The sequence below is a fragment of the Rattus norvegicus genome, chromosome 18 (assembly GCF_021556685.1).
Source record: "Rattus norvegicus strain SHRSP/BbbUtx chromosome 18, alternate assembly SHRSP_T2T, whole genome shotgun sequence".
Classification (NCBI taxonomy): Eukaryota; Metazoa; Chordata; class Mammalia; order Rodentia; family Muridae; genus Rattus; species Rattus norvegicus.
The window spans coordinates 71,901,187-71,929,177 of record NC_141551.1 but is presented as its reverse complement, the minus strand read 5'-3'; the positions used below and the strand labels follow the sequence as shown (position 1 = coordinate 71,929,177).

General features: G+C 40.2%; 1 protein-coding gene across 14 annotated transcripts in view; it reads right to left on the bottom strand.

Annotated features, from left to right (window-relative positions):
• The window catches only part of Smad2 (SMAD family member 2), a 68,608-nt gene that overhangs the window by 17,195 nt on the left and 23,422 nt on the right, over nucleotides 1-27,991 (bottom strand). For 6 of the 14 annotated variants that reach the window (XM_087592643.1, NM_001277450.1, XM_087592642.1 and 3 more), the window contains 4 exons: nucleotides 7,941-8,030; nucleotides 6,776-6,969; nucleotides 5,755-5,889; nucleotides 3,094-3,168 (listed from right to left, as the gene is read on the bottom strand). In XM_087592643.1, the coding sequence (XP_087448769.1) occupies nucleotides 3,094-3,168; nucleotides 5,755-5,889; nucleotides 6,776-6,969; nucleotides 7,941-8,030 (494 nt within the window). Of the gene's footprint in view, nucleotides 1-3,093; nucleotides 3,169-5,754; nucleotides 5,890-6,775; nucleotides 6,970-7,940; nucleotides 8,031-24,917; nucleotides 25,037-27,991 lie in introns of all 14 variants that reach the window. The other 8 variants (XM_087592648.1, XM_087592646.1, XM_087592649.1 and 5 more) reach the window with 2 other exon arrangements.

The window sequence follows — 27,991 nt, the reverse complement described above, 5'->3', positions numbered from 1 at the left end:
AGGTTTTGACAAATACGTTATACACTTTCTTCATGTTTACTCTCACAGCGACCAGCCTCGCTATCCTATAAATGGAAAGGCTTTACCTACTCCGTTCTTCTTTCTCTATAACCCCTCAAGTCTTTGGTGTCTTCAGAAGGCTTGCCTTTCAGAATGTGAGACAGTTGGGCTTCTACAGCATGTACAGGAGCTTTATGGATCATCGCTGATATTCATTCACTATGTACCTGAAGTTTCACCAGTCTTGTCATTTCTCACACTGTCTGCATGAACTACACTTTTCCAACACCTTGGCTGTATCAAATGCTTTAAATTATGAATCAAGCTGCTACAGGCACCCAAGCTAACACTTTTGTGGAGGATGTAAGTTCACCTGAGTAAATACCAAGGAACCAAACTCCGTATTGCATGGTGAGTGTGGAGGCTGCACTGCAGAGCCAGTTAAACAGCAAGACAGAAACACAGACCGAAAGAAGCAAACAGCGGACTATACACTCCACACACGGCCCACTCCGTGCACGCACACACTTCCTACACACATAAACTTATCCTGTCCCCAAGCCTCACACTCACACACACTCTTCCGACAATTAACGCTATCATCAGAACCTCACACAATACAGGAGTTGTGCTGAGGGTACAGAAGAGTGGTCATGGGCATGCCTACCATGCACAAGACACTAGAATTTTCTATCATAATAAATTGACCAACAGCACGTTTCCAATCAGATAAGGAACATCCTCCTTGATAGGCAATTATACATGTATTTACTCTGTAATTATAAACAATCAATTGTTTTATTAACAAAACAAAACTAGTGGGTATGATGTGTGTCACAGTGCATGTGGGAGGTCAGAGGACAACTCTGCCGTTATCTTCTTCCCCTTCATGTGGGCTCTAGGTATAGAACTGGCTTGTAGGGAAAAAATTATATTAAGTACCTATATAATTCATAAACTAAAAGTTATCAATATTAGTAATATATTTTCAAAATCTTACTGGTTTTATATTAGCCAATGAAAACTTATGTACTAGTACCACAAGTTGACTGGCTTTAAACTATTTTCTTTTAAAGGTGTCAGCAGAGCCATGCTCCCTCCCAGGTTTCAGGCCATACTTGTATTGTAGGAACGTACTTCATGTTGTTCAGTCATTCAAAATGTGGTAGACATCGGGGTTGTTTCCATTTGGAAACGATATATATAATGCTTACAACACAAACATTCTTGCAAGTTTTACATGGACCTGTTTAAATTCTCTTGGATATAAATCTAGGAGTCAAACGATGGGATTATACAGTAATCTTGTATTTAATTTCTGAAGAACAATAAACTTACCTAAAATGTTACCTAAAATGATTATAATTTACATTCTTATCAGCAATACATGAGCCCTCCAGTTTCCTGTAGCCTCACTAATAGTTGTTATAGTCATGTTCTAAATACAGAGTGAGTATTATTTCACTTGTGATGTTCAACAACTTTATATGCTACTCACTCTCAAGACCATGGTAATAACTACAAGAGTGCAAAAAAAATACTGTTCTCTAACAAATACTGAGTGTCAGGGAGACTTAACTAGAAAGCCAAGTATTGTATGTAATTAACATATGCAACATGCTATTGCCAATGATCATTAGATTATCATCTATCTTTCTACTGTAACTCTTACAGAAGATGTGAATATTATCTACAGCACAGGCATCTTACCTGAGCATTTAGCATGTGGAAGGACGCCAATCCATTTAGCAATAAGTTAGCTAGAGGTGGTGGCTCATGCTCACCAAGTGGATCTGAGTCTGAGGGTAGTCTGGGTCTCACACTGAGTTGAGGCCAGTTTGAATTACTGTGATGGTTTGAATAAGATGGGCCCCCACAGGCTCAATATTTAAATGCTTAGTCATGAGTAAGTGGCACTGTTTAAAGGGATTAGAAGAATTTGTAGGTGAAGTCTTGTAGGAGGATGTGTGTCACCTTAGGCTTCCCCTCTCTGCCTATGGATCAGCTCCAGCACCTGTCTGGATGCCACCATGCTCCCCACCACGATGACAAAAGACTAAACTTTGCATACAAAGGCTATACGCAAGACTTAAACTAAATGCTGTCTTTTGCCTTGGTTGTGATTTCTCTTCAGAACAATAAAACAGTGACTAAGACACTAACTAATCCTTAAGGTTGGCCACGTTGAATAAATCATACGAGAAAATGACATTAAAGCACTCACATGGGTGCCCAACTTGGTTTCCTTGGGTTATAGGATTTATCATTTAACAAACAGTGTAAAGCTCGGAGGTATATAATATTCATTATTAAATGCTGAAACTTTCTCAATACTGGATATAATAATAGCTAATTATCAGAAATTAATCAAAATTAGACCAGGAACAAGGTATTTTATGTAAGTAGTTTCTTATAATTCAGACTTCACTATTAAGTCAAGGACACACAGAAATGTGGGTCTTCCTATTCTGTTCTAAAATCCTTCTTACAAACCTGTTACTAGGGTGACCATAGTCTTTTATGAAAGGTATTCATTCATTCATGGGGTAATTAAAACTTTAAACAGCAGCATAGAATACTTGAAAAAAAAAAGGCATTGAGAATTTTCAGATTTTCACTTAACTCTAGCAAAAGAAACATCTTCCAACTGTGCACAGTAATACACATTCATTTTTACGACAACACAGTCTCATCTGAAGTTCAGATACTGTCAAGATGTGAGGTTTGCTTTTGGGTACATTTCTCAACTTCTCTAAATTCAGGATGCCACTAAACATTACTCTTGACTCAATAGTGTTCTCTTTCACACTGTGACGGGTGGCTGTTACGTGAGTATGTGCCTTCCACAGTGCATGTGTGGTGGTCAAGAGACAACTTACAGGAATTGATTCTCTCCGTCTGCTTTGTGGGAGCTGAGGACCAAACCCAGGTTGTCACAGCTGCAAACATCTTTAGCCACTGAGCCATCTTACTAGGCACCACATTCAAGTTTTATCTTCATATTCTTTATGTGTGGTTGGTTGGACCTAGTGACGTTCTCTGAGATCACGGAAGGCCAAACCAATGTCTAATTACTGAGAAGTTTGTATTTACCTGTGTCCATACTTTGGTTCAACTGTTGGTCACTAGTTTCTCCATCTTCACTGATATATCCAGGTGGTGGTGTTTCTAGAAAAGTTTGGAACAAGTCAAGTATAGTTGATTTGATTTCTGCTTTTTTTCTCAGCTACCAATACAAGCAATGAATCACTTGGAAAACCAGAAAAGTATGTATCATCATAAAAAGCAAAACTAGACACTATGGGTGTACGTATATAAAAATCATAAAGCAAAACTGAGTTTGCAACTTAAGCTCTAATCCATATCTTGCAAGTGAATTCATAACACAGCTTATAACATAATCCAGCTTTCTTGGCAATTTTTAAGACATCATTTACCACCTGGTACACGTGTATATATTCTGGGACAACAGTCAAAAGCCTAACTTTGAAGAGGACTCTCATACGATTCAAAGACATTAGTACTCTCATTAAAAACAAAACAAGATAAAAAACCTAGTGGAGACAGATGGACAGGAAGCTCTGATTACAGTAACGTGACTCAGGATGGACCCAGCCTGGATTCTGCCTCCACCTACCTCCCCGGATCAGCTTCCTACCTGCTTAACAATTCTAAATGCTTAAAGCAGAAAACAGACAAAGTAATTACTGAAAAATTAGGATTCTAACATCATTTACAATACATTTTCTGAATAAAATGTTTATACTCAAGAGGCATCTGTATAACTGAATGAATCTCAAATGTGATAATAAAAGCATGCATACAATTTTATCATTTGTGATTTTAAGGGAAAAAAGTACAAAAGATTTTCAATAGTATATCATTTTCAATTTTTAACAGTAACTCAAAATAATGGAGGCGCATGACATAAAAAAGATTCTGACACCAGTCAATGGGGAGAAGGGCACCTTAAAGTCCAGCATTTGGAAAGCAGAGGCAGGAGGGTCTCTGTAAGTATGAGGCTAGCCTGGTCTACATAGTAAGAACCTGCCTTAAAAAACAAACAAATGAACAAGCAGACTGCCACTAAATTCTCTTTAGAACTCAGTGTGTCAAAACAGCTAATGCTAAAAATGTTAGTTATTTTCATATAACCAAACAATAAAAAATAAAAATTCATATTATCACACACTATTTTAAAAGATTAAAACTAAGAAAATTTAAAAAGCTGAGCTCTGCCAGTCTGAACATCAGTGTTTCAAAGTTCTAATATGAAGAGAGCTCAACTTTAAGACACTTTATCTCACTGTATTTCTCTGTCATCCTCCATTATTATTTATCCATAAATTGATAATAAACTATTAGCATTTAAAAACTGTTAAGAGTTCTTTCAAGGGGCTGGAGAGATGGCTCAGCAGGTAAGAGCAGGTACTATTCTTATAAAGACCCAGAATTCAGTTCCCAGCACCCACCTAAGTCAAGGAATTCAGCTCCAGGGAATCCAATGCCCTCTTCTGAACTCAGTGGGCACCTGCACTCACATGCACATGGACAGACAGACGGACGGATGGACGGATGGATGGACAGACACACACTTCACTTCTAGCCACTTCATATAAGAGGCCCAATTCTCCCCATCCCCTAGAAGGATGTGTTTCAGTTTACAGCTCTTCTCTTCCCTCATATCACTCCACTGTACTAGGATGCGCATAGCTACAAGTCTTTGCTAATGTCACAAAAATGTTCTATGGTAAGGGGTGGGGGAGTGGCATAGGACAGGGGTGCCCTAAAATCTAGTCTCTTGGCCTGTTGCAATGGTGCATGCCTTTAATCCCAGGACTTGCGAGGCAGAGGCAGGTGGATCTCTGAGTTCCAGGACAGGCAGGGCTACACAGAGAAACCCTGTCTCAAAACAAACAAACAGAGCAAAATAACAAAACCCTACTTTTTAAAATAAAGGGAGATGAGGTAGGCAGAGACTGAGACACTAAAAATCTAGAATACAATTAATTCCTAATTAGTTTCTCTTGGTGGAAACACAAAGAAATGGTAGGTAAGAAAATTAACACAGTAGTTGTTTTTCTAGAAAATAGTAAGAACTATAGGGTTGGTACTGAATTGTGAACTATTATTAGGACACAGAAAACAAGAGCCTAGAGCAGATTGTGAGAGTCAGTGACCTGGGTCAGTGGGCAGTGTCCCCAACATGGCCACCTCAGTTCACTCCCTGCATTCTTCTTTTTTTTTCTTTTTGTTTTTTTTTCGAGACAAGGTTTCTCTGTGGAGCTCTGGCTGTCCTGGAACTTACTCTGTAGACTAGGCTGGCCTTGAACTCAGAGATCCTCTGTACCCCCCTTCCCCTAAGCACTAGGATTAAGGGCGTGTGCCTCTGTTGCCTGGCCAGGATGCTTTTCTTAAACCATATGCTGTGCCTGTACCTACGCTCTGCGCGTGTCTCTACTTCAATGGCTATAACAACCTTACAAGGGCCTTTTCCTACGTCTCATAGTACTTTGTTTAAAGCCACTATAAAATAAAAGGTAAACCTTTATAATATTATAGTTTAATTTTATAATATATTTTAATTTAATATAATACAATTATTTGTATTGAAAACAAAATAACCACTCCACAAATCAGACTTTTCCTTCCAAAGTCAAGAGCACCCTGAAAATGAAACATTACTAATACGTGGGCGTTTGTTACAAGATTGCTATTTACCTAAGTTTTAAGAGACTCTCAAGGCAAAAGTACCTGGGATGTAATTACTCTGTGGCTCAATTCCTGCTGGGAAATTTGTGTTTTCTGGAATGGAGTGGGTATAGTCATCCAGAGGCGGCAGTTCTGTTAGAATCTCTGTGTGCCGAGGCACCAAGACTGGAGGCAAGACTGTAAGAGTTAAAGAGATCTGCGTTAGTGGCAAAGGGGGGGAGGGGGGAACAGAGCAGTCTTTACTCAATGTTCTCACAACGTAGAAAGCTGCAGCTCACTTTTCAAAGTCTGGGCACACCTATCTGCTATTATGACACTAAGGAACCGACAAATCCACCATGGAGTTGATTTCCATAATTTACCGTTTAAGTCTCCAAATTAACATTTATTTATTTTGGGGAACAATGTGACCCTACCAATACTATGTTACCATAAGAATTTATATAATTTCATTAGAAATGGTGAGGGAGCCCAGGGGTAGCACAGGCCTTTAATCCCAGCACTGGGAAGGCAGGTGGATCTATGAGTTCAAGCCCAACATGGTCTACAGAGAGAGTTCTAGACAGCCAAGGCTACACAGAGGAACCCTATATGAAAGAAACTGGTGAGGGAAAAATATCTTCACTAAAGTGGGATTTAATTTTTTCTAATAACACAAATTTTTAGGTTTTAAATCTATTGTTCACTAAACCCATAGTCCTACTATGAGGTTCACTAAATCACTTCTATAAAAATGTCATTCAAGCACTTCCGAAAGCACTTAAATAGAATGTTGGCAGCAGAGACACATGGATAGCTCTCAGAACAGCAAATCTGAGGAGCTTCCTAGATACATACCTTGCTGTCCAACTAAGTATGCTCCCAAGAAACGGACGTGCCGCTTGTCCAAGATACTCTTTTTCATAAAAGTTTAAAATTTAAGAAAACATTTATATGCCCAATTTAACAGTTTATTAGAATTTTACATTAAAACTTCTCTGAGACATAGGGCATACACAGCCTTCAGTCATCCTTTTAGTTTAAAGCAAGGAAAGCAGAACCAAAGACCGTCTACAGTCCCCACCTGGTGTCTCCACCCTCTGGTAGTGGTAAGGGTTCACACACACTTCATCTTTTTTCAGACTGAAAGCGTATTCGCAGTTCTCGATCGCCTTGAGCTCATGATGGCTGTGAAGGTCTGGCCAGCGCCACAGCCGGCAATATATAACATGTGGCAGCCCTTTCCGATGAGACACCTGAAGACGACCATCAAGAGACCTATTTGGAAGCAAGGGGAAAAGGAGGGTACTTTTAAAAGGAGAGACTAGCTGTCATCAACAGGCTAAGTTAATACACTGAGAGGACATGAAGGAGAGCACAGCCACTGAGTCAGCTTTAGTGATCCCAGGAAGGGCACAGCCTGGTTTGCATGTGAGCAGGCATCGGCCCTCGCTCCTGTCTCCTGTCAGTGTGCATGTAACAGCTCACATGCCGGTGCAAGGCAGCCTTGTACGGCAGTGATCCACAAAGTGTTATGTGGCCATACTTGAAAACGTCAACATCCATATTTAAAAAGCTAAACTCTTTCAAAGGCATTAATTCTGAAGGCAACTGGTCGTCAAAAAAAGGAAGTAGTATGAAAATGGCAAGTATCAACAATGACGTGACAGTAACTTACTCAGGCTAATGTAACTGTTATTTAAGTGTGACTCTTGATATCTGGGGCTCATTTATGAGGCTCACACAGAAATGCAGATGGTGATGGAATGGGATGGACAAATACCAATATGCTTAAAAGAGAATGATGTGATTTTAAAAAAAGGTGACAAGAAAACAAATTAGCCTACTGTTAATTGTGATGTAAGAGGTTCATCAAATACGTACTAGTTTAGTGTAAAGATGAGCTTAAGATGATAACAAGAAATTTAGAAAAAACTAGTTATGTATCTACTTATAAATTAGGCCAGTAACAAATTTATCTAATATTGGACAATGAGCTATAAAAAGGTCTTATTCATTATGGGACACAATAATTTAATGATTCAAAACTAAAATTGCATTGACCAAAACATCAGCTGAAACACTTAATATATTTTTAATACTGGCACGCAGATACTTTACATGCTATGCCTTACTCACAAGTAAGTTAACATCCTAGGCAGAAGTTACACTCGACAACCCAGTGGAGATCTTCCACAGTACACCCTCCCACACGGTCTCTAGGGTCCCATGGAGGGCGGAATATTCACCTGGTTTGTTCAGAGAAGCTGTAAAGGCCTGTTGTGTCCCACTGATCTACCGTATTTGCTGTACTCAGTCCCCAAATTTCAGAGCAAGTGCTGTGCATAAATCGAAAAACAAAAAGTTGATGTGAACATGGAAGCATGGTTATTCAAAATACCATGATGCAAAGCATGGAGAATGTACAGAATACTTCCTTCACCCAGAAAATATACATCGCTTTGCCCACAACGGGTCAGGACTGGCTGCTATATTTTCTATATGAAGGAAGCCAATAAATGGAACATGTGACTCCAGATAAGTTATGATTATGTTTTATATGTGACACCAATGCTTGCTAACCTAATGAAATCACACCTATAAATGCCCTCCCCTGTCAACTGCTATTCAGAGTTCATCCTATGCCATCAACTCCATTAACAGGGCTTCAGTTCATTATTCAGTTTAAAACATAACAACAAAAAACCCACTTCAATTAACAGCTGTCAACTGGTATTTTAATGTAGAAAAGGTCCAGTTAAAAGCAACACTTATCACTTGTGTGTGGTAGCACACATCTGTAATCAGCACGTGGATGGTGGAGACAGGAGGACCAGTTCATGGCTTGCCTAGGCTAACCCAGTAAATTCAAGGCCAGCCTGGTCTATGAGATCTTATCTCAAAATAAGTAATTAAACAAACGAGACACATCCACGGTTAATATTTCTGGGCTGTTTGTAATAAGAAATACCATTTACTGACAGCTGTAGTTACTTTCGTGCCACTATTTATAGAGGACAAAAGAACATAAACTAAGTTATTTTAATATAACACGCCTTAATTTTTTTTTTTCCACATCTCTTTCCAGAACATCCAGAACACAGGCAGGTCAAAGGTAATTCACCCTATTTTCCCTGAACTACTATTTCATTTCAAAGTAACTACTACTGGCCTGTGGGGGAAGGGAAGACTTTAAAAGGAACCCTTAGAATAGAGCTTTTGATTGCCTTGTCTCTTGGCTATGAAGCTATACTTTTTAAATCAGTCAAATATAATTTTTGAGACTCAATTTTACTTCTTACATATTACCAAAGTCAATAAAATCTGAGGAAAATCAGGAACATTTCTAATGACTTTAAACAACTGATTATGTTTCACATTTGCTCCCCATTTGTAAGTTGGGGGATCAATAAAGGGCAACAGGAAAGTAAGTGCAGGCTTTCTTGAGGTTAAAGACGGTCTGCAGCAGGGTCTCTCACCTTCCTAACGCTGCAGCTCTTTAATACAGTTCCTCATGTTGTGGTGATCCCCAACCATAATATTTTCATTACTACTTCATAACTGTAACTTTGCTACCGTTATGAATTGTAATGTAAATATCTGTGTTTTCTGGTGGTCTTAGGTGACCCCTATGAAAGGGTAGTTTGAGGACCCCCTCAAAGGGGTTGTAACCCACAGGTTGAAAGCAGCTGTCTAGACTGACCCAGGACCCCTAACCCAGGGCACTCCTGACTTTTTGAGTACACAGTGACTGGAATTGAGCAGTTCCTGGAAAAGAAGAGAAAGAGAGAAGAGTCTGGCAGGGGGAGAGGAAGAAAGGGGCTAGGAAAGGAAAAAGCACACTTGGACATTTTCCTGAGCTGCCCTGATGTGTTTTAGACAGTCTAGTACATCACCATACTATGAAAAGCAGAAAAGGTCAAGAAATGAGGGTAATCTAGACCTTCCTCTTGTGACTCAGAGCGGAAGTGAACAGTATACAGCTGACTCTTTCCTTGAGAACAATATAAAGAAAACGACAGCATGAGTGGAGGCTACTCTGTCATGGCATTAGAAATAACATTTCGCTCAGGTTCCTCTGAGAACACGAGAACCAGCATCTAGGGCACAGAGCATGTAAGCTGTGCTCCCCCGGGCCTGAAATCAACCCAGGAGTAAAGCACTGGGTGGGAAGGTGAATGGTCCAGAGCGATGCTGCTGCTGACCTCCACCTGACCCAGCCTGACAGCCAGCATGCCACCATGCAATTCACAGCTTTCATTGGCTCTATTCCCTCAAACTGGAAAGACTGTTTAAAAATATTAATTCTAGCTAGGAAAACGTTTGCTTGTTTGTTTTATATTTAGCTCAGGCTGGCTTGAAAAACAGAGTCCTGCCTCAGCCTCCCCAGTGCTGGATTATGGTTGTGTGTCACTGCACTGCCATAACACTTCAAAAGCAGACCCACTCTGTACCAACACCTACAAAGAAACTAGTAAGTCTGTGTAATTATTAAAGAAACAACTTTAACATAACAAACACAAAGCACATGAAGAGAAGCACACCCCTAATTCATAGATTTTATGATCCAGACAAGATTCTTTAAGTATATAACACATAATAAGAGCCCCAAGAAGGCCTGGGAGAGACTGGTCCTACCAGATTGAGAATTACCTCAGAGATCCACCTGAGCTCAGAAGCATGCAGACACAGGAACATGCTAACTCAAAGCAAACTGATCCTGTGAAGTCCAGGAGCTCAATTAGGTCAGTTTGCCTCAAACCACAGCTCTGATCAACCAAACACTAAAGTATTTAAAGATAAATAGAAAGAAGTATGCAGTGTGGAAGGTGTCGACTTGCAGATGAGTAAGGCCACTCTGGATGGAAGCTGTATTCTAACACTTTTTACTTGAGGGCAGTCCCCAGCCACAGTAATTCAGTAAAACTGGAACACATGTATATAACTGTAGTTTAACTGTAAATAAAGGAGCCACGGGAGAGAAATCTTCAAATAACAATGACCTCTGCCCAATCCTTGACGACACACGTGGACAGACCGTGGGGGTTAATGAAACCAGCACTTGGAAAAGCACAAAGATCTGAGAATGCAGCCTCTGTCAACAGCAGAAGTCAAATCTAGATTGTGAAGCTACCAGACACCTGCTAAAACAAAATAACTCTTCAGAGGGTAGACAACAGAATCCCGAGTTTCTACAACACTGTTTCACAAAACTAGTAGACAACTAAAAGCCACACAATTAAAAGGTCACAGAAACAACTGGATGAGAGCTTTAAAGCGACCATTATGAATTATGTTCCTGAAACTAATGAACAGATCAGAAATCGCAACAAATGTAAATACAGAAATGCTAAAACTGGAAATTACAAACTGAAATAAAGAGCCCAATGGCCAAAGAATATATCAGTAAATTTATACATTAGCAGAAATGACCTAACCAAGAATAGTAAAATCAAAGACTCCCAAACAAAATGAACCCTGACTTACGTGTGCAGTTGTAGAGTAAGTAAAGAGGAGGAAAAAAAAAAAAAACTGAAATAAATTAATGGCTGGGGGGAAATGGTCGGTACATTTTCCAGTCTTAAAACATTCCAACTTAATAAAAAACTAAACTGAAACACCCAAGAGGCCCAGTGAACACCAAAGAATTTAAACCACCTAACGAGTTATGACAGGCCCTGTCTTCTCCTAGAACCTTCTGGTACAAATCTTTCCCAACTCTCTTGAGCTCCTCTAAAGACCCTCAGGCAAGCAATTTCTCTGAAGGCCCCACCCCTACTCCAGAAAAAGCCAGTCCCTACCCTGAGTAGGTACCAAGTTAGCACATGAAGGAGCCTACTTATACTGATACAGATGGATCTTCTATTTCCACCCTGCCCCTGCCTGGGGTCCCTATTTTTTTCTTCTTTTAATGCTCAGTCACCTCAAGACAAAGCTGAAACCACACCTTCCCTCCCTGTGGAAACTACAAGATAACACCCATTCTTACGGCCTTTACAATCTTGTCTGCTTTATTTTGGCAACAGTCTAGGAAGAATAATCCATTACATACAGAGACAGAAGCATAATCTCTCTTAAGAAATAACGAAAGCTAGAAGACAAAAGAACATCTTTATGCAAGGGAAAGAAAGAATGTTTAACCCACAAGCCCAGAAGCAAAGTAGCCTTTGCAAAGTCAAGACACAAATATGTTCTGAAGACCAAAAAGTCAACCAAACTTGTTTCTAGCAGATTTTGCAGAAAATAAATATTTCAGGATAAAGAAAAACTATAAAAGAAGAAAATCCAGTATTATGAAAAAATTAAAAGCTAAAAATGTTAATAGCTAAATGTAAAAGGTGGTTAATTATTTTCTAATAATTTCTATGAAAAGAGGTTGTAGAAAAATTTGTGACCTAAAGAACATATGAATGTAAGTTTTAGACAACAGTAGATAGACAGAATTGTAAAAGCAACTGCATGATTACAAAACTAAGGATGCTATTATACTCCAAAAAGCAGTCAGAATGAAGACAACAGAAGAAACAAAAAGAATCACATATAGTAATAAATAACAGAGCCCACGTGATATTTAAATCTAGTCATGGCAACAGTAATTAGCATCAACACACCACTTCCAAGGAAAAGTAGAGAGCTGCCCTATGAAGAGAAAGGTCCAAATAAAACTGTGTTCTTTAAACAAAGAACAGCTGAGATAACTGTGCCTACAGCCATCGGGCTTCATGAAGGAAATGGTAGAGTGCAATCAGAGACAATGGCTGGCAGAATATAGAAATCATGCAGGCCGTTTCGGAATGAGGACCAGATTCTTGCCCTTGGCCAGGAAGCTGGAAATATCCTTCCTTGGTTTTGGCCTGGATGGAAGCCAGAAATGGTACAAATATTTGGGGATTTACGCTGACCCCTGGTCTGGTTTCTAAATAGTTTAGAGTCTCAATTCTTAGGGGGATCGTTACAAGGATTAACAGCTTTGGAAGATACTGAGGATGGGACTTCCTTCTTCAACCTCCCATTTTCCTGTAACACTACAAAGGCAAACACCATAACTGCCTCTCCTTAACCCCACTGGTAAAAATGAATGGAGACTATGTATCCTGGGTAACAACATGGCATTCCAACCTACTTCCAATATTAGATGAGTGCATACTATTGCCCTTTCTCTTCAGAGTTAATCCAGTTGGGTTTGTCAATCACCGGGCTGGAGTCCACTTGAGAAAAGCTGATTTATCTGAGGACGTGGTAGGGATATGATGAAGGGGCTGGAGAAACAGCCCAGTGATGAGTACTTGCTGCTATTATAGAGTGATGCTTGGGGTCACTTTCTGGCACCCATACAGTGGCTTACAATCACCTCTAATTCAAGCTCCAGGGGATCAGACAGCACAGACACAGACACACAGACACACAGACACACAGACACACAGACACACACACACACAGTACAAACACATACCTGCAAGCAAACATTCATATATGTAAAACATACACACATACATATATACAACACACAAATCTTTGGGGGGGGTAGAATCATCCCTTTATTGAGTAACTTGCTTGTCATCCCAGGAAGCCCTTTCTCCACAAAGCCACTCACAAAGCTTCCACCATGCGGTGGCCCAGACTTGTGCTCTGTCCTGTTACCCAGAAAAGTACAACTTTTCTTTTTTTTTTTTTAAAGATTTTATTTATTTACTTCATGTATGTGAGTACACTGTAGCTGTCTTCAGACACACCAGAAGAGGGCGTTAGATCCCATTACAGATGGTTGTGAGCCACCATGTGATTGCTGGGAATTGAACTCAGAACCTCTGGAAGAGCAGTCAGGGTTCTTAACCACTAAGCCATCTCTCCAGCCCCGCAACTTTTCCTTCTCCTTTTCTTGCAGATAGCAGCCAAAGTCTGAGTGTGCTTTCCTGAGATCCTTAGGGGTTTTTTTTTTTTTCCACTTTCTCTGAAGCCCTTCCCCTCTTCTGCCTCCATTTGGTTGCTTGCCAAAACCCATTGCTTTCTTTAGTGTCTCCCGCACCCCCCACCCCCACCCCCACCCCCAGGCAATTGCCAGGACAGTTTTCCTGTCCTGGTCTTCTCTGAAATCCTAATAAAGGTGTCCTTGAACTTCCTTCCAAGTGTATCTGTAAGTTCCTTACTGACAAGACTTAGAATCCAAACGAGACAGCTCTAATTCTATAACAATAATATTTAACACTAAAGATAAAACATTCAAGACAAAGAATTAAAAGAAGACATAAGGCATTAACAGTCCCGAAAGCATCTAAAGTCAGACCCACGATACATGTTGACTAGGAACATAGCTGAGGGCAGGGTGATCTCTGTCCTGCAGGAGGCCACTGCTCCACTCCTACCAGGTACCACAGAAGAATATGGAGGCAAAACAGAAAGGGAAACCTGACAGATCAGTAAGGAATAAATACTGGAACAGCAGCAGTAATTCTTTAAAGAGACAGGACACACAAACCCTATCCACCTCAAGTCACAGAAGACCTGTACAATGTTAACAAATTCAAGTGTACAAAAAGTATTTAGTACACACACACACACACACACACACACACACACACACACACACAAGCGCGCGCATGCATGCACACAAACACATATATGCTAAGGCCATAAAAAGTCAATGAACTTTAGAAATAACCAAGTGAATCTAAGTGAAAGAAATCACAAAGTACATTTTAAAATACTTTAAATGCCAATGATGCCACAGTATGAGGTTGCTGGAGAGGTGGGTGGGCAGTACAGCTTTAACACTTTAGAACAAGCAATGAATCAGGCTTGGTGGTGCAGGCTGTAATCCTGTGGAGGCTGAGACAGGAGTGTAAGTTTGGCAATTTTGTGAGAATTAAAAGGGAGGTTGGGACACAGCTCAGTAGCAGAGGTACTTGCTTCAAAGAGGAAAGGACAGACTAGGGGCTCCATCCCCAGTACTCAAAAGGGAAGGTCCTGGGTTCAATTCCCACTCATTTAAAAAAAAAATTAAATTGGTATTTTAAAATTTTTGCAGAAAATGATGAGACCAGCATTGTCCTACTTGGTACAACAAAGAAAGAAAAATTAAAAACAAAAGCTACAGAAAAGGAAGAAATATTAACTGTTTGCTTGGGACTAATACCTAAACTTCATACAGAAATCCTGGGGTATCTATGAGGAACCTGTACAATAGACTGGTGAACTGAGCAATGTTGTAGGATATAAAATGATAAAATTCACTGTATTCTCAATATCCCAGTAATAAATTAAGTATAAAAAGATAAAACACTTAGAAAAAGATTCCATAAGATACGTAAGACTTGCTTGGCAGCAGTCAGAAAGAGAGACAGTGTAAGAAGCTGCAAATCTACACTACATCCACAGAAAAAAGGACTATCATGATGCCTAGTTTTAACATGGACGGCCCATGTCGTTCATGCCTTTATAATCTACTACAGCCATTATCTTTGCCAAATATTTTTGTGACACTGCAGTTGATGAAACTAACCCAAAGTGTATGAAAGTGCAAAGATTCAAATGTGAGATGTGCAGTGAGACTGAATTCAGGGTTTCCGAGTGCTAAGCACATTGTACTAATGTACCAGGGAAGCACTCTGCCACTAGCTACCCCTACCCCCAGTTCTCCAAGGATTTTAAATAGCAACAATAGTGATATACTGATAAATAAAAGTAATAAACATTCCATGGACCAAAAGAAGCTCAACAGGCGAGGGCTGGAGAGCTGGCTCAGTGGTTAAGAGCACTGACTGCTCTTCCAGAGGTCCTGAGTTCAAATCCCAGCAACCACATGGTGGATCACAACCATCTGTAATGGGATCTGATGCCTTTTTTCTGGTGTGTCTGAAGACAGCTACAGTGTACTCACAATCAATCAATCAATAAATGGATCTTTTTAAAAAAATGCACCTTCTTAGAAGAGGAGGAAGAGGAAGAGGAGAAGAAGGAGGAGGAGAAGGAGGAGGAGAAGGAGGAGGAGGTGGTGGCGGCGGCGGCGGCTCAACAGTTAAGACTAGATTTTGAATGGGTTCATTTATATGAAACCCTGGAGCCGCAGTACACTGAAGTTAATTCAAGCATTGCTTAGCAGCAGAAGCACGGCAAGAACTGCCCAGGTAACTGACAGGTTTGTACAGCACATTAGTGCACTCACTTGACAAACCTAATTTGTCAATGATACATGCACTCCACACGTGAAAATTTTATGAGGTTAAAAAAATAGCCAGAAATGATGGCCTATGCCTGGAATCTAAGCATCTCAGACACCACAGGACCCAGAACCAGTTCAAGTAAGGCTGGGCTATACAGTAAACCTCCTCAGAAACAGAAGCAGTAACATCCCTTACACTACACTCCATTTCTATACATTTAAATGATATTACTGGAAATCAAAATGAACCTGCTGTACAGTAACAAGGGTTTGCAAGCACTACAGACAGCAAAAGAAAGGTATGAAAAAGGTTTGCAGTGTTAAAAAGTAAAGTATCCTAAACAAACAGGTTTCATTGTTGTTTCGATTTTGTGGTACTGCGGGGGTGAAAGTTTTATCATCTCTTATCAATGATAGCAATACCCCAAACACATTACTAGTTTAACTGGTAACTCACTCGTCTGACTGCCTTACTTCAGGACATATTGTAAAACAGTTTAGCTATTGAAAATTATACCAAAACAAATGGTCTACTGACTTCTGTCTAACTAAATTTAACCCTGCTTATTAATGTAATTAGAAAGAGTATTGCAGTGTGTTGAAATAAGATGTGCTGGCCCACAGACCACCAACAGTGACGTCCTCGCACTACTGCGAAGCCAGCTTAGCAAGCTCGAGCACAGCTCTGTTTTCACCTAATACAAAGCCACACAGGTTCTTTGTATGGAATAGTTTCTCTAGAACAAACTATTACATATGGATTTTAGTTTTGCTTCTATATTCACCCTGGAAAAAAAAAAGTGTAGAGAAAAGAAAAGGAACATCTATTAAAATCCCAAGGACGCAAGCATGACAACCAATCCGTCAGCATAAGTCCATTACTAATTATCACTGCATGCACCAAGTCATTTAGCAATAAACCAAATCTCCCTATTAGCCACACTTACAGCAAGTACAATAACTAACACATTTAAAATTCACCTAGGCCTGCGAAATGGCTCAGTAGTGAAAAGCATGTGCCACAAAAGCCCACAGCCAGTCCAATCCCTATACGCACAGTAGGCGTCAGGCTACATAATCCAGCACTCCTAAGGTGAGATGGGAGGTGGAGACTGAAGATCTAGAAAGCTCCAGACTGGCAGGTCAGGTAGCCTGAAAATGCGATGTAATGAAGTAGATCCTGCTCCAACCAGGTGGGAGCAAAGAACCAACTCCTGAACGTCGTCAGACATTTACACTGTGGCATCGATGCTCACAAAGCACTCAACCCCCACCCCCACCCCCACACCAAACACAAATAAACAAACAAACTTTAAGTTTTTTACTCATCACAATAAGCTTATATTTGAAGCTCAATTTAAAATTCAAATCTAACATAATTTATAAGATGTATCCTAGAAGACATTTTATAAACATTTTGTACTTAACTTCAAATATCCACAAACATGTTTGTATTCATACACTTTTTAAATTTATGCATGTACATATTATTGGGAAACAAAAAGAAGAGGTTAGAACTCTGCTTAAGAAAGCCCTCGCTTGGTTCTGGACCTTGCTATACTAGCACTGAAAGCCAGCAGGAAGTTTCAGGTTTCAGGCCAGCCTAGGCACCACAGCAAACTCAAAGCAAGCCCAAGCTACAAACTGAGGTCCTCTAAAACTCTAAGGGCTAAGAAGATAGCCCGGTCATAGCATGTTTACCTACATGTGTAAGGATCTTGGGTTTAATTTCCAGTACCATATATGAACAGAAAGGGAAGGCCAGGCCAGGAGAGAAGCAGTCAGGTCTGTCATGTAGCACTCAGAAACCGGTAGGTGGATCTGAGTTCAAAGACAGGGAGGAGGGGGAGGAGTCGGGAGAGGGGGAAAAAATAAAAGAAGCACTAACTCTGGGCAAAAGACACAATCCTCCGAACCCAATAAATCTTTATTATTTTCATTTTATTATTTTTAAATTTTTATTTTTTATTTTCATGGTTTTATTATTCATGGTATACAACAGTAAACGAGTGTTGTTTGACATATTGTTTGTAACCTTTGTCAAAAGAGAATGTTTCTTCTGCGTATCCAAGTGAGTACCATAGGGTACCCCATGGAAAAGTTAAAGTAGGTTAAAAACTGAGCGAAGTAGGTGTGTTAATCAATTAGAGAATGGCCTCAACCAAACAAGCTTCACTTGAGGCTCCAGCTCTTGATGAATGATATACTCACAGAAGATGGACTTGCAGGGAAGAATCTGTAACTAAGAAACCATAATTATTACTACTGATGACAAACCGACCCTTTTAAGGATCTAAAAGTTTGCATTTTGGATAACTCAGGCATCAAAGATGATTATAGCAACAAAAAACTTCCAAACTGTGTACTCTACCCGCCACCACACTACACAAATGGTAAGGAAGATAATGAGGAGGAGGGGAGGTGGAGGGAGAGGGGGAGGAGGGAGTTGTTTTTCCTGAGCTATGTTGTGACCCCTGCTCTGCTCACAACCAGTCCTCTCCACTTTTCTTTTTTCTTTTTTTTTTTTTTTTTTTTTTTTGGCAACCAAACATCTCAGACACTAACTGACCTAGCCACTAGCTTCTGGAGAGTCTCCTGCCTCCACCTCCCACTTCCCAATGAGGATACCTGGCTTCTGGGGATCTAAACTCAGGTCGTCAGGCTCAGTCTGAACCATCTCTCTCTCCAACCAAGTCCGTCTTCTGCTTATGACAGGCCTCTCACTGGCGTGGGATCATGCAGCTGTCTAGGCTGGCTCTTAGTAGAGTCCCAGGGTTTTGGCTTTCTCTGCCCCCTTCCCCCAAGGAGTGCTGGGGTCGATCTCAAGTCCTCATGCTGGCTTATGCCTTCTTCCCAGTCCCCACCATAGCATTTTCATGGTCCTTCGGCACCAAGAAGGAATGTTGGAATCCACAGGTAAACAGTGAGTAAAAAAAACACCAACAAAACCCAAACCTACTATATTAAAATGCTATTATTATATGCCTTTCTAAGCTGAAGAAGCTACCATGCAGGCTGGACACAGCAGCGCATACCGTCAGCATGGGGAGGCAGAGGCAGCTGAACCTTTCACTATGTACTTCAGTTTGGGGACTGAGCTCAGGTTGTTGAGCCGCAGGCCTGGTGGCCCCTTTACCCACTTTCTTTTAAGAAAACTGTATTCCGAGATATTTTAGTTTTACAGATGCAATTATTTTCTTATCAATTCCATTTGTCTGAGCTGGTATTTATAAAAGCCCACCTTGCTGAACTTCTCATTTGCTTTTTTCCTATGCTAATCATTCCACAGGAAGAACGATGATCCACTCCATCTTTATTTTCATTAACTCACTGAACTCTTCAGTTCCTCCACTGAAAAGGTCTTCTGTAATTAAATGTATAAATGCCATGTCTTTTCTTCAATGTCCTCAATCAGATAAACTCCAATATGCTGGAAGTCTAAACAAACTATGAATTTTGTTAAGATGCTTTTGATCTTAACCTTCAGGTTTCTCTGTTGTTAAAGCAGTGAGTTGCAATGATTAAATTTTGAAAGCTACACATTAATTTTGCACTGAGTATAGTATAGATTATACTCAAATACCTGTTCCCTTCTTTGGTTTGGTACAGCCCTTCTTTGATGTTCAAAGACCCAAAAGGGTTCCTGTCCCTAGTATTTTTCATGTCTAACTTTAAGTGTTGTCACAATGCAATCTGAGATCCTCATGGATTTTCCCTGACTTTGAAAACTAACAACAGGTTTCCCACAAACATACATCATCCTTGGTCATGGAAATGATCTAATGTCAAGTCTAAAAATGGTTTGTGGGATTATTTTAAGCCCTTTGAAAATTATGAACTTTTTACTTAAAGAAATAGTCAATGTTGAAAAGAGTACAAAGACTTTTAACTTTAACAATACAGCATATGGATTTTCTAACTTAATTTTCACATACAGTCTTTAGCAATTCAAAAAATAGTATCCCAAAATGAAAAAATAATCATAATAAAAAAAGCATCATTTTTATCTTTCAAGTTAGATGCAGAAAAACAGAAGAAATATGCACCAGATATACTACAGGGACTAAATAAACTTTTGTAAAGAGTCAAAGCACACATTTTGCAATGCTTTAATTTGGTTGTAAAGAAATGATTTTATGGACCTGAGAGCTGGGCTCACTGGGGAAAGCAGCATCAGCATCAAACCCTGGGACCCACGTTGTAGAAAGAGAATGAACTTCTGTAAATTGTCCTCTGACATCTACATACCTCATCTCCTACAAATATATGTTTTATAATATAATAACAAGTGTTCTAAATTAGCACACCACCAAATAAAAATCCACCCTCCCTTATATGGCAAGGGTTTTCACCCACAGAGATCAAAGTGTTTGGGTAGAGCACCTCTTCTCTCCATCACTAGTGCAAATGCCAAAAGCCACCATATCCAGGCAATAAGGAAAAGCTTTCTATGTATGTACCTGAGAGTGGGTGTCTCACTGCACAGCTCTGGCTGGCCTGTACTTGAGATGTAGACCAGGCTAACTCAGAGATTCACCTGCCTCAGCCTCTGGAGTGTCAGGATTAAAGACACGAGCCATCACACCTGGCTTGGGAAAACTCTTTGTTACTTTTTTAATATATGATAACATACTAAAAGATAGTTTTAAAAGAAAAAGGCTAAGATGAATGATTCAACCAGTGTCTCCTAACAGGTTTCAAGTCTCATTTTAGAATTTATTGATCGATTTCTCAAAGTGACATTTCCTATGATATGTCCTGCAACAACCCCAAAGCAGAGCTTTTGAGTAAAGATTAGGTCAGGCTGAGAGATGCCTCAGGTGCTGAAGTGCTTGCTACTCAAACACGACAGATGATTTAGATCCCAGCACCCACACCATGAAGCCAGGGACAACAGTAGGCAAGCTGGAAAGACAGACAGGTCACCCTGTAACTTACTGACTGGCCAAGTCTCACTCAGTGAGCTCCAATTGAGTGAAATCTGTCTCAAAAAGGCGAACGGTGATTCAGAAAGACACACACTGTCACTCTGTCTTCCCTCTACCTGAAAACACACGTGCCTACACACACATGCACACATACTTGGCAGAATGATGGTAATAGAAGGAAATACCAATTAAAGATGGTTTATGGTAAAATAGTTTCTGAGACTTCTATGGTCAAATGGTTTAAGTTGCTAAAATGACAGTTGCCTGCAGATGCTTGTCATGTCCCTCCAACCTGCATTTCCTCTGTCCCCAGCTAACAACTCAGAACTCTCAGCCCCAAAGGAAGACAACACATGGACAAGCTGGCCCTGGCTCAGAACCCTTCAACCACCCAGTACCACTGCTCCAACAAGCTCCTGTCGAACTCTATTTCCTAAAGCTGTCATGGGGTTTCTAGTCATGTCCACACACGCACACATGACAAGTATCTTTAGAAATCAAATTTTCTGCCTGCTCTAAATAAAAAACTTGTTCCACATTTAACTGTGCTCTGCCTTCCTCAGGACTGTTCAGGTGTCACGTTTACGGCCTGCAAGTTCAGGGCTAACAAACAGGAAGAGCTTTGAAGGACAAGGTGAGGTGACCTTGCAGAAGGCAAGCACCCTAATGTTGATTCCCTTCCTCTACTTATAGCGCAGGAACTGACTTCTCAGGCTGCTCTGCCTAGACTATGCAGACCTAAAGTTGGAGGTCTCTTGTTCCTTTCCATGGAATCTTCACTATTCTTGCTATCTACCCAGTCTCTGGGATGAGTCTTGCACCTTTGACCCATCATACCCAAAAGGGCAGGCTACTCTCATCATGACCTTTCTTTATTATAATACTACAAAGGACAGCTCTGGTTGGTCTCTCACTTTTTAGGCTTCTTCAAGAAGTCAGAACTAGTTTACACATCTCTCAAACCTTAGCAGACACCTAACAAATTGAGAAGCAATTCTGAAGCCCTTCAATTTGAAGGGAAGGAACATACAGTCAGATCTTACAATTTCCAAGCAAGATCTCACGCTGGGGTTATTCTCCTGACCCCGTTTACAAGTTCTACATGAGTGAGAAGTTTAAGTACAGTAATCCCTATTCCATCAAAACAGCTCAGTGGGGTGGCTGAAGGGAGGCTTTGCTATCAAGCCTGATGTGGTAAACTTCACACCTAGGTCCCCTGGTGGTTAAAGGAAAAGACAAACTCCTTCAAGTTGTGGACACAGAAGTCTCCATGTACTCTACTACAGACAGGAAGAGAGAGAGAGAGAGAGAGAGAGAGAGAGAGAGAGAGAGAGAGAGTGTGAAACACTACTCTTAGAAGATACCTCGAATGCTAATATTAAGAAAACAAAAGGGCTGTCATTACTACTTAGCTAGATGAGTTTCTCATTGATGCCAACACAATTATGGCACAAGAAGAATCATGCTTTTTGCCCCAGATGTTAAAAATTAGTATTATGGGGCGATTTAATCTGAGAATAATTCACTAATTTTTATAAATGAACAAAGGTCCTAAGACAGGTGTGTTTTCTTTGATGAAGTGATGATTAAAAAAATAAAAAAATAGTACCATGTGGGCTGGAGCAATAGCACTTGTTGCAAAAAAACATGAAGGCCTGGGTTGGAATCCCCAGAACTCATACAATCCAGATACAACACAAGTGTCTAATCCCAGAGCTCCTAAGAAGAGAAAGAAGGCAGAGACAGGAAAATCCTAAACACTTGTGGACCCAGCTAGTCTAGCATATACAAAAGAAAAATAAAAAGTCTTATCTCAATACATGGTGGAAGGCAAGGAAGCCACTTGAGACTGTCCTTTTACCTCCACACAAATGCTGGGGCATGTGGCTGGCACATACACACACGCATGCACACACACACACACACACACACGCACGCACGCACGCACACACGCACGCATGCACACACAGTTTTATGCCTGAATGTATTATACTTACAAAAGGTTTTTGAATGTGTTATAACAGGAGACCCCTTGCAAAACCTAAAAACCTTTTTAAAAGCAGGCATCTGGAAACCATTGAGAATCTCAAAAGTGCCCTTCAAAGTACTTTACAGGATCCTGAACCACAACCTAAGCACATTCACAATTTATAAACAGAACATAGAAAAACTGTAATTGCATGCTAAGGCTGATAAAAGGTATCATTACTTACAACCTCAAAGTCCTACTTTTGAATACATAGTTTCATTGATCTCATTGGTTTTACAAATAAACTACATATTTGAATTAAGTTAAATTATATGTAACACATGTTGCCAACCAAAACAATAGGTAATACAATTTAACACATATTCTCTTGAAAAAAAGAAAAAGGAAAAGTTTAGACACGTGTGAATGTTCCAAATAAACTATATTCATGGCCAGTGCTGTAAAGCTTACAACTCTCACTCACACTGTTTCCAATGGGCCAGAAACTAGACTGTGAGAGTCCTCACCCCGAAACACCCTCTTCCCAAGCAAGGAAGCCATAAAACAGCAGCCACCACACCTCACTGGGATCCACCACTCAGCACTGAGTGAGCGAACTCAAAGCCGCAATCTGAAGCGAAGGCAGAGCTCCCCAGTCCATGCTTCACACAGAACCACACTTAATCCATCACCATGCAGATGGGAACTTCTCTTCTCAAGTGTTTAAGAAAAATAAAACACCATAGTTTAGATTCCAAATGACTTCTCTGTGACTATTCCAGTTTCCCCAGACAAGTAAAAGGCATACGGATAGGAAGCCAGAAAAGAAAGTTGACAATCTAAACAAAGTTCTTTTGATTTTCTCTGATGTTTAAAAGATGAAAAAAGGGCTGGAGAGATGGCTCACCAGTTAAGAGCACTGACTGCTCTTCCAGAGGTCCTGAGTTCAATTCCCAGCAACCACATGGTGGCTCACAACCATCTGTAATGAGATCTGGTGCCCTCTTCTGGTGTGTCTGAAGACAGCTACAGTGTACTTATATATAATAAATGAATAAATCTTTAAAAAAATAAAAAATAAAAAAAAATAAAAGATGAAAAAATAAAACCAACCAAAAAAAAAACCCCACCAAGTATCAATCAATGACCACACTAGAAAGTTACTATCCTGAAGGGACAGAAGTCTAACTAGAGAGGAAAACTGGGTGACAGAGAAGAGGGTGTGAGGTGTCTTCCCCAACAATATATTCCAGGCTGACTTTCAACCATGTACACACACTGTTTCCATGGTTCTAAGTAACACTCCTCTACACTCTTCTGGAAACACACACACACACACACACACACACACACACACACACACACACACACGCACGCGCACATTTTCTTTTCTTGCTTTCTTTTTCTTGAAACAGGGTCTTACTGTGTATGTAGCCCAGACTTTCCTGGCATTCATGAGCCTCTAAGAACTGAGACTACAGGCTACCAGGTCCATTTCAAATTGTCCTTTAATAGAAAAACTGACTTCAAAGAAAACCAAAAAGTGGTGCTAACTTTAGAAGCATCTGAACTACAACAAACTGTGATGATACAGAGAAAAAAGTCAACGAGATATATTTGTGTGTGTGTGTGATAGATTTATCTACTTTTGAGTACACTGTAGCCCTCTGAAGACACACCAGAAGAGGGCATCAGATCTCATTACAGATGGTTGTGAGCCACCATGTGGTTGCTGGGAATTGAACTCAGGTTCTCTGGAAGAGTAGTCAGTGCTCTTAACTGCTGAACCATCTCTCCAGCCCAAACAAGAGGTATATTAAGGAGACAAGAATTAAATTGCCCTAAATCCTATTCCAACATTTAACTGTATTAACTCTAAGAGTAAAAACACACTTATTTATACATAACACTAGGAAAAGATTATAGAGCGTTTTTTTCTTCCCATCCATAAATAGCCACCAGTAAAAATTTAGTATACCTCTCTTTTAAAAGTTTCATAATCATTTAAACCTAACATTTTAAATATACTCTTCATCAAACTATGAATATACTAGTTTCTCCAGTATAAATATTGAGTCTAACAGAAAGTTTTCTTCTTAAACCTAAGTCGGTGTTGGGTGAGGAGACTTCCTGACACAGGGCACCCTTCGGTGTGTGTGATAAACCTCACCTTGTCCTGCAGCAATTACTGGGGCTTTCTTTAAACAAAGAACTGCAGTTAGCATCTGTACTCTGCATTTGTTTACACGTGAGATCAGTAGAGCGGTCTGTTTTGCCATCCTTGTTCAACTGTGGCATAAAACAAACAAGTTGGGTAGTTTTCTTTATTATCAGTTCAAAAAACTGGATTTCAAACTTTTCCTGCCTATAGTAAAAAGCATTGTAAGAACATGAGAAATCTTTCACTATTGTAAGAACATGAGAAATCTTTCACTGTTCCCTTAGGATGAAAGACAAAAAAAAAAAAAAAAAAAAAAAAAAAGGACATGATCAAAGTTCTTCCGACTTGGAAAAGTGAGCTCTGCACTCCTGCACACATGCATAATGGCTATGGCCACTATGATACTGGAATGTTAGGTCTCACGGTACCGTGCTTTGAATATTTTATAACTCCAGCCCCATGAGAGGCTTTCATCTTGCTTTATTTTATTGCAGCTAAAATATACTAAAAGATTTTTTTGTTTGTTTTTTCCGCGAGTCAATTCCTATTCTGATTTTATGACTAACATTTCTCCCTTTCCCAGATCTTAAAAATGCAGATGCAACTTATGTACTGCAACTGTAATCTTTGGCCTGGGCCTCCAGGTCCAGCTCATCTACTCAAGTCAATCGGTTGCTCTGAGCCATCTGTATTACTCATACCATGGTGCAAACAGGCAACTAGTGCTGCTAATGGTCCAGTTTCCAAACCTGTGAGGCCGCTGGAGGTGGAGGAACAGAAGGATAGAAAGTCAGGACTGTCCTAGGCAATTTTAATCACACTCTAATATTAGTGGGGCAAAGGACACAAAGGGGAAAGTGCTTCATGTCAACAAAATGGGTGTTTTAGCTGTAAACACTCGCTGTATTTGAAGCTAGCATGTTTCCCACCAATTGACCTTGTAGTTTTAGGATTGTAAAATCTTAAGGAATGGGGTTGGGGATTTAGCTCAGTGGTAGAGCGCTTGCCTAGCCCTGGGTTCGGTCCCCAGCTCCAAAAAGAAAAAAAAAAAAAGAAAAAGAAAAAAAAATCTTAAGGAATTTACTTTATTAACACACCTTTCTTACAATTTTAAGTGAATGTGGTTTAATACATTTTACATTACCTTTTAGATCATTTAAATTGGGCTTAGATTACCTAAAAAAATTCTTTTTCAACTCTCATCTTCATATGTACACTGAGGTGACTGAATTTCAAGTAAAACTTACTGTTTAAAAATATTTAACAGTTAAGAAATAACAAATAATTGACTTAATTTTTCTACTTAATTTTGCAACATCAAACTACACTGTAAGAAACTATAGTGCGACTTCTTCTTCTGGATCAACAACCCACGCAAGCACATCTACATCTTAAAGCAGCACTCTATGGTCGAGGAACATGGCAAATCAGGCTGGAATGACCAGGGCGGCTTCTTTCCTGCGGGTTAGCCTTCACAGCACTACGAGACGCTCCTGTGGGCTGCTAGGGGAAGACATTAACAGTCTTGGCCAACTGTACATCCTGTGAACCACAATAATGACAGACAGGGCAAGGCACACACACGGGTGGGTGCAATAGTGGCATGGATGTGACTGGACAACCAAGAGTTTTCTGGCCTGCTCCACAGAAGAAACACATAACTGCGGCTGTAACTCTGGCCAAACCTACGGCAGTAAACGCACTGTTCTACTGAATGGCCAAAACATCAAATCACCCTCTACATTTCCACATCGACACCCGTGCCACTCTCAACCCTCATCAGAGACTTTGTGTGTACAGTTGACATTGGTTAACTTACAACCAACTGATCAATGTGTAAAGAATGAGTGTTCAGCCATGAAAGGAAGATCGGTATCACGCCCACCCCAAAGCTCAGGGACTGCTGTGGAAGAGGGAGTGGAAATATTTTGAGAGCCAGGGACTGGGAAGAACTGGATTAAAAGTGTCTTCTAAATATGACAGGACTTCTATACTCATGAACTTACACATCGTAAGCCCTCACAGGATTTATGTAAGATCGAGGCAGCTAACATTCTAGCCGAGTGGGGAAGGGCTCACGAGTCCCCACTCTTACTGAGCAGCTATTGACAGCTAATGGCTCTGAAGAGGGAGAGTCGACTTTTTTAAGGTATGGTCCCTTGTGGGTCAAGCATGCTTGAGAGGATGGCCCACACCCATTCGTATATGAACAGCATAAACTGGAATCAGTGGAATTTTTTTTAAGAGCACAAAGTTGGAAGCCAGTGCGAAGGGTGTGGGGTAGGTCTGGAAGGATTTGGGGAGAAATAAGGTGAAATGGTCAAAATATTGCATAGAATTTATTCTTAAAGAATAAAAATATATTTTTTAAAAAGCATAGTAAATCAAATAAGCTTCTAAATTTCAAGTAAATTTTGATAGTAAAACCAAGGTAATATTTAATTGGGTAAAAGAAAAAGAACATTTCAAGCAGAACACAAAAGAAGGGAAGCCATTACCGTGGTGACCTCCTATATAACCCAACACCACACAGATCACTTGGAACCTGCTACTTCACCAGTTCCACTCAGGCCCACCTCACTCCATCAGCAGTGGAGGCTTGGATCCTACTCCTGGTTCAGACAAGCTCATGACCTACCTCCTCACTGAAACAGCAAGTTTCAGGTACAGTAAGAGATCGCCTCTAAAACTACTGTGGAAAAGTGATCAGAAGGACATCTGCTTACAAGGAATGAACAATCTTTCTCCAATCTTCTTTCCCAATTTCTACCATCTCCATCCCCACAGTGGTTTCCCCTGACTAATTTCTACTCTCCACCAAATTTCTAGTAATTCCTAGTCTTCAGCAAATAGCCTCCCAAGAGGCTTCCCACGGCTTCCTATGGATAGACACCCTGGGCAAGGACCTTTCCTAGTAAGCACTACACCTGGAAGAGCATTTAAGTCTCCCCCCAGGAACAAGCAATTCCAGCAATTATCCGCTAAGCAGTAGGCACTTTAATATTTACAACAAAGACAAAACCGAGCACACAATTAAAAAAACCAACAAGTAAAGCGTTACTTAATCTTAGCCAATCTGCCAG